The 17,305-nt window shown below is 38.1% G+C and overlaps 1 protein-coding gene and 1 long non-coding RNA gene across 5 annotated transcripts in view; one reads left to right on the top strand and one right to left on the bottom strand.

Moving 5' to 3' along the window:
- Window positions 1-385: 385 nt before the first annotated feature.
- The window catches only part of FGF14 (fibroblast growth factor 14), a 455,302-nt gene continuing 438,382 nt past the window's right edge, over window positions 386-17,305 (bottom strand). For all 4 annotated transcript variants that reach the window (XM_068162958.1, XM_068162811.1, XM_068163038.1 and 1 more), the window contains 2 exons: window positions 4,802-5,000; window positions 386-1,750 (listed from right to left, as the gene is read on the bottom strand). In XM_068162958.1, coding sequence (XP_068019059.1) covers window positions 1,614-1,750; window positions 4,802-5,000 — 336 coding nt within the window. In that variant the 3' untranslated portion in view covers window positions 386-1,613. The remainder of the gene's footprint in view (window positions 1,751-4,801; window positions 5,001-17,305) is intronic.
- On the top strand, window positions 1,746-17,008 carry LOC137453684 (uncharacterized). The gene is made up of 3 exons (XR_010990441.1): window positions 1,746-1,800; window positions 13,236-13,335; window positions 16,488-17,008. It is a non-coding gene; the product is annotated as an uncharacterized lncRNA (long non-coding RNA).

Below are 17,305 nucleotides of genomic sequence, written 5' to 3'. Positions count from 1 at the left end.
CCCTTATTTTGACATTTCTGGAAGCCTGTGCCTTAAGTGTGCAACACTTCAGTGGCATCTCTGTAGCATTTTTTAGAAATTCTCCTTCGCCCCCGCCCTGCAGTGTTGGTTTTGCTTGTTCACAAGTGACAAACTCAAAGGTTTGATGTTGTTTCTGGTAACATGATCCAAGGCTTCAGTTTTATCATGGTTTTGATTTCTTCTAGGTTCATGTAGGAGAAAGTACAGTATACAGAGATCAAGGCAAGGCACCTTCAATCTAGCAATTTGGTGGGTGTATCATCCTAGGAAGCTCAGTGAAGGTTTGTACTGTGATATCAGTGAGATACATAGGACCGGACATTGCATGCGTACCTAAAAAATAAAAATGAAGTCTTGTAGTATGTCCAGTTTTAAACCTTTTTTTTTTTTTTTTAAAACACCAGAAATATTAAACTATAATTTGTAACTATCCTTTGCATTGGTGCTGCAAAATAGAACACAACATCCTTGCCCATGCTTTGCTAAGTAGGTGTGGGATTCAGCCAAAAAATAACAATGGCATTAAGTTCAGTTCCTTAAAAACAGGAAAGGATTATACTTGAAATGGGTTTAGGTAGCGCAATTCTGGTTAGGCTTATTTTTATTATTTTTTTAAATTTTTGTTGTTGGTGGTTGTTTTCAAATAATGAAGATTTAGTAGATGAAAAATGAGCCTTAATTCAGGCCTACAAGGCCTACAAAATTCTTTGGACCCACTTTCCCAAAAATAAGTGGGTCTTGCTCGCTGGGCAAGGCAAATGTTACCATTACCAGTAAGCCTGTGACATGTATAAAACACACACACAAAAGAAACTATAGGGGATTGCCAAACACTTGTTTCAGAAAACTTCCTGTTGGTTGTGTTTGACACTCTTCCCTCTGCTATAATACCAACTTCAGAAGCACAGTATCTGTTACTAAAGAGTATTCACATATAATCAATATCGTAAGCCAGAGACAACAATCCTATTCTTTATAGATATAATTTGTAATAAGAGATTTTTGAAGGCTTCCTGATTCCCTGATTACTTTCAAAACTAAGCCACCGTCAACACTTAAGTTATAGAGAAACACAATCCCTGCAAAAGATCACAGACAGTGGAGCGAGCAGCCTTATAAAAAAGGGAAGAAGAGAAATCCATAATAGCACAGGTTTACAGCATCTAACTAGAAATTACTTGATTATTTGTGTGCTACAAAATAGAACTTAAACATATGGATTTTGCTGAAACTGGACTCAAAAAAGGGATTATGGGCAATTGTCAGCAGGCAAGGTATCAAGTGTACTTGTGAAGTATGTCATTCACATGAAGTGTCACAGTCACAGAAAAGATATTAAAAAGGCATTCCAATATCTGGTAGGGCATTCCATGGTCTGAGTTTAGCTGGTTCATCCAGGTGTCTTCTTGTTGTGGGTAGAGCTACATGTTGAGATTTATCCACTTGCAACAACTCAGTTCAGAAACGGCAACAGGCAAGCCTGTGACTTGCCGCAAGCTGATCCACAGACACCGCAGAGGGGAGGTCTGGCAAGGATAAATTACTCAACTGTACTCGGGACTCAGTAAGTCACAACACCTGTGAGGATCTGGCTATGTTGTCTTACTCTTGTTAACTGGTTTGCCGCCATTCATTATTGCAGACGCACTTGTGCTTTTACTTGGAGTTACCCCAGCCTTTGGCACTGTTTCTCCAATATCATGCAAAGATGGTTCTCGGTACATGGCAACTGAGGGGAGAAAAGAGAACAGGAGAGACATTTTAAAGAATATATCTCATGTAAGAGCTCATCCTAAATCATGTTAATTTTCTGCAACAACTGGTATTGAAATATAATCTATGCTCATCTTGTGTGCAAGGGAAACTATTCCCATTGACAGACACTTGTTTTGAGTGACTGATAGATTTTGCCTGGCCCTCCAAATTTCTTCCTGCTGTGACTTAAAAACACCACAGGAAACTGTATGCTTGCTTGTTTAGTGGAAACTATAGAACCCTAGGAAGTGAAAAACTACAATCTTTGCACGAGGCAGACACACAAATATGTACATATATATAAACACATATGTGAATGTGTATATATATATCTATACTTAAGTAAATATTCTGCAAGTCTTCAGACGTAAAATATAATGAGTTAAGACAGATGGTGTTTAACAAATGGGATCACACAATACAGTTGCCTAGACTTAAGTGTTTGTTTTTAGTCCTATGATGCAAGACTAGGCTTGGATCCAGGTCTATAAAATTATTTGTACATCTGTTTCAAAAATCTGAAAAGCTTGGCCATGCTCATTTTAGGTGTGTACTGAAGAAATATTGAGCACACTGCTGCAGACTGTACACAAGCATTTTGGGTTTTTCTTTCTGTCCTCCTTCACAAAAATGTATGCAGTAGCCACTGATCTCTGCTGAATGCAGAAGTGTAGAAAATTCCAAATTAAACTATTAACTGAATTCTTAGAGGAATTAAAAGTTTTGCTCCTGGGCTTCAGTTCTTATCTAATAATTTTAAATCCTTTGAGGAAAATACATGTGCCCAATTACACAGTTCTAGCATTAAGCTGTTTCAATGATTAATGCTCTTGGATAATTCAATTTCATTTTCCATCACACTGAATCAGGTAGTATTTCCACTTATACCTAACTTCAGGAGCATTTATTTATATCAGAGCAATGTTAAAAGAGATGTCAAAGCAGTCAAAGGAATTAATCATTACACTAGGATTTTGAGACTGGCTGTGTGCTGCCACAGAGAGCACAATCCCTTCATCCCTTGGCTAATTAGAGTAGGAGGCTGGAGCATCAAAGTACTGACCTTGATCTTCAATGATGTGAAGTTTCATAATAAATATGAAGGACCACATAGCATCATCAGCTAATCAAATACTTGTTCTAACATTTCCAATGACATAATCTAAATACTTTTATGGCTTCTGAAAGTCTGAAATTAGTCTTTTTCTGAAGTACATAAGAAGGGTTATAATCTATGTGTCTTCAGAGTGCCCCCCTAACTGCGTTTAGGACATTTGCTGATTAATTAATAGAGCTTGATGAAATAACACCATGGCCTACAAAAAGTATTAAGTCAAATAACATGAGATGGAACTACAAAGTAAGGAGCTATGGAGCAGAGCTGTCATACACTCGGTGATCCTGAGAGTCTTTTCCAACCTGAATGATTCTGTGATATAAAGCAAACCATATCCTGGGCTGCATCAAGAGAAGTCTGGCTAGCATGTCAAGAGAGGTGATTCTCCCCCTCCACACCACTTTTGTGAGACCCTACCTGGTATACTTGCATCCAGTATCTGAAGGGGGCTACATGAAAGCTGGAGAGGGACTTTTTAGGGTGTTGGGTAGAGACAGGACTAGAGGGAATGGATGCAAGCTAGGGATAGGTAGGTTTAGATTAGACATTAGGAAGAAGTTCTTCACCATGAGCGTGGAGAGACACTGGAACAGGTTGCCCAGGAAGGTGGTAGAAGCCCCTTCCCTGGATGTTTCTAAGGCCAGGCTGGATGTGGCTTTGGGCAACGTTATCTAGTGGAGAGTGACCCTGCCCACGGCAGGGAGGTTGGAACTAGATGATAGTTGGTATCCTTTCTAACCCTGACAATTGTGTGATATTTGATGACTGATGGGCAACGTAAAGCAAGTTCTTTCTAAGCCCTGTCAAAGCTATTTTGATAGAGTCTGACCATCCAGACATTAATGAAAAAGTTAACTTCTTTCCTAATCCATATGAATTGATTAAAAATGCACTGCCTATCCCTCTATACTACTTATTATTTAATATAATGGGATTGACATATAAAGGATCAACAATGTTTGGACCTAATGAAAATACTGTAAGCTTTTGAAAGACAGGGAAAGAACGAAGGCCCCTGGGTTCAAATTCAAAGTTAAAACAGGATTATTCAGATTTTTAATTTATGATGAAACTCTAAAACATTTAACAAACAGATCCTTTAATAAAAAATTTTTAACTTAAAATGTTAAAACAAACAGGACTGCTAACTAATGCATTACTCAGATAAGAGTTTTCAGATAGTAACTAATGAGAAAATTTTCAAAATGGCAAAATGTGCAGCAATAAAATCAATTCGGACAAGATGGAAAAAGCAGCATAGATTTATGAAGGCCTGCAGAACACACAGGATAACCCAAAAGTTCCAAGATATAAATGAATGCACTTTTCAGAAAATGTGTGAAACCATTTTAGTGTGCAAAGTTAGCATGACTTCTATTTTCTTCTCTTGGTATAAAGGACAATTTATGTAACTTACGTGCATGACATCCACTGACTAAGTAATACAGTATGAATTACTTTATAAAGAATTTAGGACTTTTGTGCTTTTTATTAGAAAGCTTTTACTATCAAATGCTGACATTTCATCCATTCCCTTTAATAATTTCCAAGTGCCCTACAATAACCATTATTTCCTACAGCTTAAAGAAAGGACTATTTTATCCCTGCAAGGCCCACAACAGTTTTTGTCTCTACTGAATAAATATTTTAAAAACAGCACAATGCACTTGCAAAAAGATTTATTTTCTTGTAAAACGACCTCTTAATCCCTGGAAAAAATGTTCTTACATATGCTCTTTCCAGCATCACTATACCAAAGCACAAAATCGCTCCATGAATCCTGGGGGCTGCAGTTTGGAATGGCCCCTGTGAGGGACATGCACATCTGCAAAGGGTATTTGGGAAACTATTCCCTCTTATTTTTGTGAGATTTATAGGAGGATCTGCCAGCCATGTACTGAGCCTTACCTTCCAATGGCTTGGGTAGAAAATGAGCTGCTGGTTTTGTTTTCTTCACTCTGTTTCCTTTCATGACCTGACCTTCTTTGTTCAGCCCCAAGAACCAGGCCCTCCCAGACTCCTGTTGTCTGTAGAGCATGGATGAGTAGATTACATAGTAATTTTCAAAAACAGACTCCTTGAATTTGCACTCTGGTGTAAAAAGTTCCTGTGGGAAGAAAAGTAAATGTTAAATGATGTCTCTAAAGTGCAGCTTCTGTTTTGTTAGCTTATATATATCTCTTGGTAAGTATAGTATATGACTTATTATAAGGTTCCGCTCTGAGACAAAGCGATCTGTCTTCCTGTAGAAGACCTCCCGATGAAGTTATTTCCCCTCCCATGGATGCTGTTTTCCTATCTGTGCAGCAGGGATAGAGATGTGATTTTTCTGTCTTTGGACCCATCTGCTGAAACTTGTGGAAGATATAAAAGGAGGAGGTAGATGTGGAAAAGTGGAAGGTAGCTTGCTAAGCTTTCAGAGCACAGAGTTCTCTGCCCTAAATCTTCCATTTCTTTCAGTTATCTTTCACAAGAAGGAAAAATCTGGAAATGTCACATATTTTCACTTCTCCATTCACAGTATTTTTCTTTTTTTTGCTCCTGGCCCCACGCAGTACTGATTTAACACTCAGGAGGTAACATGTTTTCAGGGTCTCTATGCCATCCTCAGCTGCCTATATATTGTAAGAATTTCACAGCTGTTTCTTCATGGGTTTCCTTTCTGGAAATAAAACCCCTTAAAGTCACATTTCACCCTACCAGAAAGCACTTACTGCACAACCAAGCTCTCCTAAGTTATATGGTACACAGTATTTGTAACACTGTGGCTTCAGTTACCACCTGTGAGCAAAGCTGTCTTGATGAACACCAGGCATACTAATAACTTTCTTCAATATGGGGCATCTTTTAACCTCAAATAAAAAGAAATAAGTGTATTTTATCCAGCAATGAACTCAAAGCAGCTACTGCAGCAGCAGGGAAATAAAATAGGTCATTTTGTCTGTGTGACCTTAGTGTCTACATATCATATTCATTTACAGGATGTACCAAATGTTCTCTGGTCTTTTTGCACTACCATTTCTTTATCGGCTATGTGCACAACTGTGGCTACACATATACACACATGCACAAATGGAAATACAGTCTACTCTAGAGGCACTGAGAGCTAATGACATGGAGTACCTTAACTGCACCCTCTCTGCCACAGAGCTCCTTATCTCTCTCTCTCTTTCAAGACTTTAAGACATCTGTTGTTTGTGTTACTCTCCTTTCTCCTCCACTGATTTCAAATCACTGTAGGGCTCAAGGAGACTCAAAATAAAACCAGAAGGCTGGGTGGCATGCTAAAGGGAATGCCTGTTAAAGCCTAGCAGAAGCATTTACATGTGAGTCATGTTCCTCGGCTGTTGAAACAGCAGATGCTAATCAGGAAATGCCTACACAGTTCTCCTTATTACCTGCTTCACTGCAAATGCTACCCCCTGTGTTCCTTGCTAAGTTTTACTTCCTTGTGAAGCCCAATTACCATAAACACTACTTCTTAGCCAATACTCACGTTTTGCTATAAACATAAGCTGTTTGCCATTCCAGGCTCCACCATGCTAGAGATGGTTGGCTGCCTGTAAATGCTATTTGAGTGTTTTCACAAACAATATCCAATATCCAACCACTAAACAAGGTATCTTCAAGTCATATCCTGCCTCTTGGCTCTTGCCTCTTATTTCTTTGGCACAGCGTATGAACCGCTAGGTATTTACCTTACCAATTCAAAAAAAGGGATGATGTCTACACAATTCCTTGGCTACTCCTAGACGCAGACTGATAAAGTGAACAAACTGTCATCATTGCTATTTCTTAGTTATGAAAAGCATAGTAGTAGCCTGATAACTTTAATTTTCTTTTCTTATGAGAAAGAGCCAAACCTGAATACTGTATTCTGCCCAAAAGTACCACAGCTATCCTACTCTAAGTGCCTGGGCAGCGTAACAGCTTTGGACAGCTTTGCATTCACCCTGCTGTGCCAGGCAATTGCTTGGGATAAACCCTCAGCCAAAAAGTCAACTAAGTTAAAATAAATCAGGCTAATAGTTCCACCAACATGGAGAGTATTAATGAATGAAAACTAGGTACTTAATGATGACTATGGTGATCTGCAACCACCAGTTTCTCTGAGGAAAGAATTACTCAGAAAGAGAATTCTCAAACAGACACATTCCCTGGAGCTCAGGTGGAAGCTGAGTATTTGTAAGTTAAGAGTGACATCTAAAGCCTTGCTTCAGACACCATCTCAGCTGGGTCAAAATCTCTAAGCACCTGCATTCTCTCCAGTAAAGCAGCCATGACACATAAAATGCTGTTTCTTTCTATGTACCTAGGTCAAATCTAGATCTGTACATCTAAGGCTCAACCCCGTAAGAAATTACTAATGTGCTCACAGCATCAACATAAAAAAGAGTAATCCACAGACCACTTTATTCAAACCCATTGCTGAAGGGAAAGGCAGTACAATGGCTTTTTGTAAGAGAAACTCCATAGCTTAGGGCATTCCCCTAGGCTACCTATCTGTATTCAAATCGAAGTAACCTAAATCTGCATCCAATTGACATGAATCATCTTCTCCATCATCCCTGAAAGAATGACTTTTTGAGATTTTGATTCCAGGATATTCTTTACATTTTATACTAGGAAATGAATGAATAAATTCCAAAACTAGACATGACTTGCATACAAGAATGTGTGCCTACTATTTCTCTTCCAATGTCAATGCCCAGATTTAACCTGTAGACTTATATAAAATGTTTTTTCTCCTGTCAAAGCAACATTTGAAAAAATAAAGTATATACCAGCTGCCGATTTCCAAAACCCCAGGGGAGGCTCTGAACTGCAATCTGGGTCCTACAGAAGTGAAGGATGTATTGAATTGCACCTTGCTGAGAAGAATTTTTAGTTGGTACTTTTGCCATCTTGCCATCAAACTTTTGCTCGACTTGAGCCCTATCTGGCGACATTTTAATTATCCTAGTTGCTGTAGGATTAATAAGTATCACAATGTACTGGCTGTGGATGCAAGCACTTGCTGTGTCAAAAAATTCTGTCATTGGGGCATTCTTAGTTTTGGGGTCCTCACTAGTGTTGCCAAAATTCAGCATTATAGTATTACATAATAACAGTGAAGCCTTAGGTCGTGGAGCCATGTGGTTGTGCTGCAATCCACTTTATGAATGAAATACAAATGAAATAAAGGAAGAAGAGCCATTATCCACCTCTCAAATTTAGGAGTGCCTGAACAAGGAGCTCAGGTTACTTGTGTTGTCAACCTGGAGATAGAAGGACTGTTGGAAAACAATTCAGACTATGACATAGAGTTGTCAAGTACAAATAATATATTTCTGTCAATCAGAAGCTGAAGCATGACATGATGAAATTAGGCCTACATGGCTAATCAATAATATGACACAGTAGCAGCACCTGTAGTTCAAAATCAAAGTACAGTAAATTTTACTGTCCCAGAAGTCATTGAGTAAATGAAAATATTTGACTGAGTTACCAGTGTAACTTCCAGTTGCTGGGCTTTCACAATTCAGACTACTCAATTTGGCGGTCTTTAATGAAGTTCATAGTATCATAGTATCAGTCAGGGTTGGAAGGGACCACAAGGATCATCTAGTTCCAACCCCCCTGCCATGGGCAGGGACACCCCACACTAGATCAGGCTGGCCAGAGCCTCGTCCAGCCTGGTCTTAAACACCTCCAGGGACAGGGCCCCAACCACCTCCCTGGACAACCCATTCCAGGGCTTCACCACTCTCATGGTGAAGAACTTCCTCCTCACATCCAGCCTTACACATAAACATTTGTAGCCATTGTGTTGCACTTAAAACAAATCTCCACAGAGTATGGAGTTTTTCTACTACAGCTCTCAGAAAGGAGAAATAATTATGCTATGGACAAGACACATATGCTGGAAACCACAGAGCTGTAAAGTAAAAACCATCATGATAACACAGCTATCCACATAGCTTCTAGATCCTATTTGAAAATTACATGAACAGCTACAATTGTAACCTATATATCTGTTCAGTAAGCCAATCAATAATGAGTTGTTTGGGCTGAATTGTTGTCTACCACACACCAGAAAGGTCAATGTAAAGTCCCAGCTCTATGACTGTCATCAAGTCAGGGAGTTCAAAAGTTCCTTTCACAAAAGTTTCCTACCTTCTACTCCTGAACATTCAAGCGTCTTTAAATTTCTGGGGTTTACTGAAACATAGAGCTCAGAGAAGTGATAGAGCTAGCAGTCAGCCTCTTGAATTGCAGCCAGCAGCAAGCAAGGAGGCAGTGGATTCCCCTGGTGATGGGCATAATGGGACATGTTCATCACACAGCAAAACTGGAGATGCAGGCTGAACTTAACTACGGCTTGTCCTAGGTGCCAAGCAGAACACACAACTGCAAGACAAACTCAAAGAGATTGCCAGGATAGGAACAGACAGTCTAATTAAGTACTGTAAAAAAGTCCTGGTACTAGTTATTAATTGCACTTAGAAGTCCAGGTCATGCAAGAGGAAGGACCTCAATGATTTGGAAGCACAGACCAGGTGGAGTCAGCCTGACACAAACACCTTACAACCAAATTGTGACTGACACCAGGCAAAAAAATACCCAGACAGAACGCTCTGCAGAGTGAGAAGAGCAGAAAAATATTTTGGGGGGTAGAAAAGGAAGTGACATTTTAATACTGGATAGAAAGACTGGAAATGACTCATCGAGAAAAGCCTTAACATTGAAAAGAAGCAGTCTATGTTCAACGAGAAGGCACTCAGAAGAGAAATACAGTTAAAATAATGAAGCTGGGAAATGCAGTTTGTGTCAGATTTCTGAATGGAGATTGCAGAGATAGCACTGTATTTCTCAGTACAGGAGAGGAGGACGCTGGAGTATGAAATTATGAGATCCCAGTAAATAGCTGCAGTGCTATAGAAGGGTGAAAGGCATACTTATGCAGCAAGACCTCTAGGATCTGGAGGCTACAACTGCACCTGAGAACTAGAAAATACCTAAGCTGATGTTTCTCCAACTTGCTGCACATTGAATTAGGTGAGATAGACTGCATTCTTACAGTGTACCTCTCTGACAAATGCTGATGTAAGAGAATAGAAAGAGAGTTACTCATCATTTCCCATCCATGGCACCTCATTTTTTCAACTCTTAAGCTGGCCAAAAAGCTACAGTACAAAATGATTTTGTTCACAAGTTCCTCTTCAAACGGCAGAAAACCCACCTAAACCAGTTACACATGGTTAGGTACTTTATGGATTAAAGAAAAACTGATATTATGCTACTTGTATGCAAAGAAGACATTTAGCCTATCTGGACTTAAAAGTCCTCCAATACAAACATAATTTGAAAACCCCAAAACAAAAGCAAGCAAAGTTAACAGAATTTTCTGTATACAAACTGTCCAAGGAAGGTATTGAGGAACATGAGACTTTAGCTGCCGCTATAAACTTTGCAGTGACTCTACTAGCAAAGCTTCAAAATAAAAAGCAGCAATAGCTGAACCTGAGTCTTACAGATGCCCCATGAATGCAGGTAAGTCCATTCACACATTTTCCACAGCCTTCTGACAGAAAATTTCCTTACTAAAAGCCAACAATCAGAGACCACCATTAATGGCTTTTCAGAGCGACTGTTTTTTTCTGTTCTTTGGAAAATTCCAAAACACATGAACTTTAAAAAAGTTAAAATGAAAAAAAAAAAATACTACTTGATATCACGCAGACAAAACCCAGGAATGATTGCTCCTGGATAAAGAATCATTGAGAGTGCAGTAGAGATGTCCGTGTGTAAAAGCCAAGCTTATATTTGTAATTCTTGTATCTCATTTTTTACTTTTGATTTAAAAGACTTGGAGATGTGAACATCACTGCTTGTAAAGAAACAAACCACAACTTTTGATAAATTTAGACAAAAAGTAAATGCAAATCAATGCTGCTTCTGCAAATATTAGCACTTGACTGAGATTCTAATTAGCAGGGATATGATGGGTAGAATTAATAATGTAGCAATTCTTTTATTCATGTACATTTATAAGCACCTAAAATAAGGTCACAAATAAAAGCTACACAGCATACATAAAGACGAGCTAACAAAAAAAATCTCACACAGATTTCTGTGCTTAAGATGGTATTGATTGCAGCCTGAATTTGGCTTAATTTTTCTCTCTGGATTGAAACAGAGCACAAATCAGCTTCAATTACAAAAACTTCCGTATTTCATAACAGAAAAGTTGCTTTGCTTACAACTAGCAGCTATGGTTATATTAAACTATAATTCACTGAAGGCAATAGTATTTTGTATGGAAGGCAGAGCACATACTCATCATTTTCATAAACTTAACCATTTGCAAGACTAAACAATGATGTCAGATAAAAACATCTTTTAAATCGTAACTTTAAGAATGATCCCAAAAGACTACCTGTATATACTAACCAGGAGGTCTTATACATCTCTCTCCTTGTCCTCACAGAAGTCAGTACTGTATCACAAGCAGTGCTCAGGTGTTTATACTGTTTTGGTGGACACCTACAATTCACAGTCATCAACTCAGTAGGACATGGATAAAATAGAGTGACATTTCTGTGATATAAGCACTTCTGATATATGTTATTTAACGTTGTACAGGTTGACTCCAAAAGCAAACTAATGTTTTTGATACGAAGCCCATCACACAGATCTGAATCATGACACATCACATTAGGAGTGAGTGAATCAAGGAGGTTTAAATCTGAAAGAATGCCTGGGGAAGCAGCCTGGAAAAGGTTACTAATTTTTAAAACTGTCTTTATGGCATTTCTGTGCTAAAACTGGAATACCTCCACAAAAGTTCAGGAGAAGAGCTGCCAAAAAAGTGTTGTCTCACTTGAGTAAGTGAAACAAAATGAATTTTAGAAATATTGGTGATTCGCCAAATTTGTAACTATCGGTTTAGAATGGGCTTCAGCCCACTGACAGGCATTACCCTTAACAGCAATGGTCAAGTAGATTATCCTCCTTCATCCCCATAGACATACAAAGAACGGTGAAGTTAATTTTCTAAGTCCTGCTCTTAACATTCACAGAAATGTGTATTTTTTTGCCTTGACATTAATGAAAATGCAACCGGAATCCTCTATCAGTGAAATGAGATATTCTTTCTCCAAGAGCACAATCTCCTCCCTCTCTCCTCCCTCCTCAGCATCTAGCTTCCCTTAGGATTTAAATTTGCAATAAAAAAATCTGCTTTAAGACTTCAGCTTAAACACCAACTATAACTCCTTGCTGTATTAACACAGACAGGACATTTTTATCTCCTGTACTAAATCTTTGATTAAATAAATCCAGTATAAATAACAAGAGCATACGCCCCAAGCCAAGATGAAGAAAAACTGCATGCATTATAGGGAATATTTTCACTGCTGTTACGGGACATTTCAGAGAACAATGTGAGCAAACCAGCCTGTCTTTGCTGGTTGCCTCCACTCAGTACAGGCATAATTCATTGGCTTGTAGACAGCACCAGGTTCCCAGCTAGAAAAGGTCAGTGCTAAGGGAAAAATGAGACAGCACTAAATAAAGAGATTGAAAGGCAGGATTTAACAACATAGATGTTGAGACAAACTACGACGGGCTGGGGAAGAAATTCTCATCCAGTCTGCCCATCAATCCACTGTTCTGTCTGTGGATGAATAATGCAGGAGGAATACAGAGTACTCTCAGATATAGACAGAACCTCTCTAAATAGCATTGGAATTTTTTGACATAATTTAATCCAGACACTTAAGATTCATTACTGTCAATAAAATATTGTAATCCAAGCACCCCAAATAATACAAACTATCAAGAAGCAAAGCATTTACTGGGATGGCCAAGTATAAAAAAAAAGAAATAAAAAAGCATGACTTTTTCTTACTATTTACCATCAATGAAATTTCTGCTATTCTGCAATACATTGGAATGTTGAATAAAGTAAATTCATTACAGTTTTTGCCACTGGATGGCTGGTATAGTGCCATTAATTGGGTACTGTTGTGCAGTGTTAGATGGGAGGCTACATTTTCATATATATGGTCTTCTTATATGGTACTTGCAGATCTCGCTGAGTATGGTAGTATGACTTGTCCAAAAGTATCTACACATGCAGAAGTAAACATAAATAGATGCAAAGTCAGAGGGATTTTGTAAGGTATACTTTAGGTTCCTTCAGTTCTACATGTTCCTTCTAAAAGATGTGTGAATTTATGAAAATTTTAAATGGGTGTCATTTACAAGTTGAGAAGCTAGAAAAAGTTGTAAGAACACTCAAGTTACAAGAAGTGGCCTACTTTAGTGTACTCTTTATTTCTTGTTTTTCTGCTTGCAGCCTTTCTTTTAATGACAGGTCGGTGCATGAATTAAACTCCCTAAAGAATCAACTGTTGTAAAATACAAGGGATGGAATGAATAAAAGTCCATCAGGATAGGTGAGTTTTATGAACTTCTTCCTAATATTTCCTTGTCATCCTTTTGCTGTTTTGTGCTGGATGTTCCTGAGAATAACACAAAAGGCAAGCCCAGAGGAACCTCAGCCTGAGGACTCCAGCACAAGGCAAAACTCTTCTGCAATGAATGTAATAATTCTCTGAGAAAATGCATTTGCTATGTCTGCTCTTAGGTAACTCAAGTAAGCGGCAGTAGACCACTGAAGGCTAGAAAGCAAAGGGAACAAAGACTACTTTCAGACATTTGTTACTTTTGTTACACATCAAATACATATTTTAGAAGAAAAATAGTAATTCTTTGCATCCACTTTTTGCTCAGCTTTGTCCTTCTGCCACAGAAACAGAGCTGTAAGTATTCAACAAATTTTCCCCATTTCCTTCCAAAGAAGTTTTCATATTTGAAGACAAAGGGCTCTAAATCCTTTCTCTGTTCCTTTTCCTTTCCAATGAGAAGGTAGAAAATGATGTATTTCAAATCTGAAAGATGGCCAAAACCTGACAGGCTGCCAGGCTTTTAAATATTCTGTACCATTTCCTGTTATGCATTTTCTTTCTTTTCTAGAGAGTCAACAGCACTATTTCACATAAAAATAAAAAGTCAGTGCACATGACCCCTCTTCCTGTCTCAGTATCTGTACTGTACCAAAGCACAAAAGGGTCATGAAGAGGCTCAGAGAGTGCAATGAAGTCTGAACATACTGGGATTTAAAATGCCCAGTTTCATAATTCCTGTGAAAGCTTGGATGTCTGGAGTATGTGGATGGTGGAAACCCTCTGAAACATTGGGCAATGGACTAGATAATCTTTAAAGGTCCCTTCCAATGCAAACCTTTCTGTGGTTCTGTGATATGATAGAACACCCAATGGAACACTGGCCACCGCATAATGTCTGTCTAAAACTGATGAAATGCAAGTGCAGGAAACATTTATATAGTTATATCTTAAGCAAATAGTAATTTTCACTAAAAAAGACTATTTTCACTTCATATATATCAGCTCAGTCAGAGATCTAAGTATATTTTCCTTTTAATATTACAGCATCTACATTTTTGTTACATCAAGTAGAAGTAACAAACAGATGAACCTTAAAGTAAAAAGATTCACTCTCAAACATGAAAAGCTGTGCTACAGAAAACAGAAAATCCATTCTGTTGTTTTAACTAGACAATTAATGGGAAATAAAATGTCTGCCACTAAAAGGTATTTTTGGAATGGCATCACACTGTTAACCAGCCAGACGCAGTGAAAGGAAACAAGTCGGACACTTTGTTATTTATAATTATATGTTAAAAAAGCAGAAGCATAATGTGTCTCATTAAATAGGAGATGATTACATGCAACTCCTAACACACACACACACACACACACACACACACACATATGCACACACGCACACACAAGCAGTGATGCTTTTTGATGTTACGGATGGGTAACAGCAGGATGATTATAGATACATCCTGATGCTCAGATAAAATTTCCCTTTTTTGCAACAAGATTATAAAGTTTTATTATGAGCAATGTGAAAATACAGATGTCTGGCAAAAACTATAAAGGTATAAAAATCAGAGGTAGCAAAGGATCAGGGTTTTTATTTGCCTCAGCATTAAAATATGCATTGCAGAACTGAAAAACACTTTGGAAATCACTTTACCAAATAGCATTCATAACAGCAATGAGCAAAGCAAGACTTTTACCTATAGCTGCTGGCAAGTGAATGGTAATGCCACTACTCGACCAAGGTGTTATAAATCTGACAATATCACATAAAACCAGTTAGCCTCTTGCTCTCAAGCCTCTATATGCCTCATTGTCTGGTATAACATATTCCTATAGCTGTCCTGTGGAAAGTAGAAGTTTAATATTGCATTCTTAACAACATTGATTCTAGAGCAACTTCAATCCATTTGTGAACAATTCTATTGTATAATGAGATGCACAACTTTAAACCCTTCTAATCTGCACTTGAGGAATGCAGGCTGCAAAAGAAAACTAAAACCAACCAGCTGTGGTGAATGTTTACAAAACACCAATGACGATTTACTCAATATTATGGTTGCTTTTGCTGCTGCCTGGAAGTGAATTTACATCAACTGTGTTCCTGGGAAATGAAGGATGTTCTTCTTTGCCAACATGGCATTAAAAATACATTGTCCATTGACTTGAGCAGCTAATTGCAAAGATAAACTGAGCTAGAAAACATAAATTACTACTGAACTGTGCGTAAAAACAAGTGGAGGCAAAAGATCAGAGTCAAAAACTGTATTCTGCTCGAAAGAGTAAGCTGACCTGTAATCCACCTTTGACTGTCAAGGGAAACACAATCAAGACATGTAGTAAGGTGGTCCCTACTGTCAGAAGCAGAGGCAAAATGCTGAATGCAACAAAAATACTGTTTTAAGATCTTATAAACAGCCTTCTGATTTCTAAAGCTAAATGTATGGAGGTGAAATATCAGGTAGTTTTATTTCCAGGTCTGTTGGAAACTTAATTCTTCACCAGTTCACCAATGTTGATGACAGTTTTTCATATCTTTCTTTTACAAGAAAGCTAGGCATTGAGCCATACTACACACAAATGCTGAACTACAAGGGATAATTCAGAAAGGCTGGAAGCAGGCTGAACTTCAGCCAGTGACTTGGCTACTCTCAGCTGGTAACTCATAGAACTTTCTCCTTACACCTTTTTTTCATTACTTATAATTTATCTGAAGAGCTTTGTGCTTATTTCCTATGCTAAACCTTCTGCTTTCTCTCCAACCATAATGCTGAGCCTACGCTCAAGACGATGGCTATGATGAGGCAATATTTTTTGTGGCCTGTTGTCCTCCTCACCCTTCATATCGACCTGCAGCCTCCACCTCTGATCAAGGGCTTTTTCCCCAAGCAGGGAAATTCAGACAAGATGATGCACATACTCATACTCACATCCTCTCACACTACAAACTGAATTCTAAACTTCAGCGTTGTGGCCAATGGCAATGGAGATACATCCCTAGACTGCCTGTCCGTGGAGGAAAATTCTGTACTTGCTTTTCAGATTATATCCATTTCTGTCATTCCTGCTTACCAGTTGTTTTATATTCTTTTTTGTTAATATGTATTTACATTATTGTCTTCTTTTCTATACATGCCCAGATCTCACAGACATTAAGAAAACCTACAAAAGTAAAAGAAAACAAACCAAAATATAATAATCAAAAGGATCCAGCAAGTTTGTTACTTTGAGAGAAGCTTGGAGCAGAAAAAAAAGGAAAAAAGTCTCAGCAAGGAAAAGAAAAAGGTGTTCCAACACTAGACTGTGCCTTAATTCCTCCAGGACAAATTACTTTTCCTAGATATGCAAATTTATTCACCGATTGCTGTCACATTGTCAAGCACCAGCCATACGTCTCTAAGATTGTGCCTCCTTGCTTACAAGGCTGTGGATTTTTTTTATCCTTTAGTATTTAACTACATTCCATTTTTCTTTTCCATTTCCTTCAAGTCTTTCAAGAACTTTTGAACTGTATTTTTTTTCCTTCTCTCACAATAATGAAACCATCAACATATAAAAACGTTTCTACAGACCATATTTCCCTACCCATATATGCTGAGGAATGTATCTGTTTACCTTGACCTGCTTTCTTTGCTGCTAGTTAGGTCAAAAGCACAGACAATTAGAAAGACCTGACAGGTAACTGAAGAGGCAGAAGGAGTGTAACCTGCTGAATGTTTTATACTCTCAATAGCATATTCTGTTGGTTTCTCCTGTAATGTCTCTGCAACCTCAGTTTTCATGCATGAAATACAGTAGCTTCATGTTTTATGAGGAGATCTGGTCTTTTACTGTTATTTTGACATGTCTATACAGGAATCTGCATTTGAACAGAATAACAGGTAGTAGTCTCTAAACTGTGCTTTTTTTCACTAGCTTTCAAAAATGCTTGCAAAGGTAAGGAAGTGACATTAACAAA

This window comes from Melanerpes formicivorus, unplaced genomic scaffold (genome assembly GCF_026170545.1).
Source record: "Melanerpes formicivorus ecotype bairdi unplaced genomic scaffold, bMelFor1.0.p_v2 SCAF_1, whole genome shotgun sequence".
In the NCBI taxonomy this organism is placed as follows: Eukaryota; Metazoa; Chordata; class Aves; order Piciformes; family Picidae; genus Melanerpes; species Melanerpes formicivorus.
This window is presented reverse-complemented; position numbering and strand designations above follow the sequence as displayed.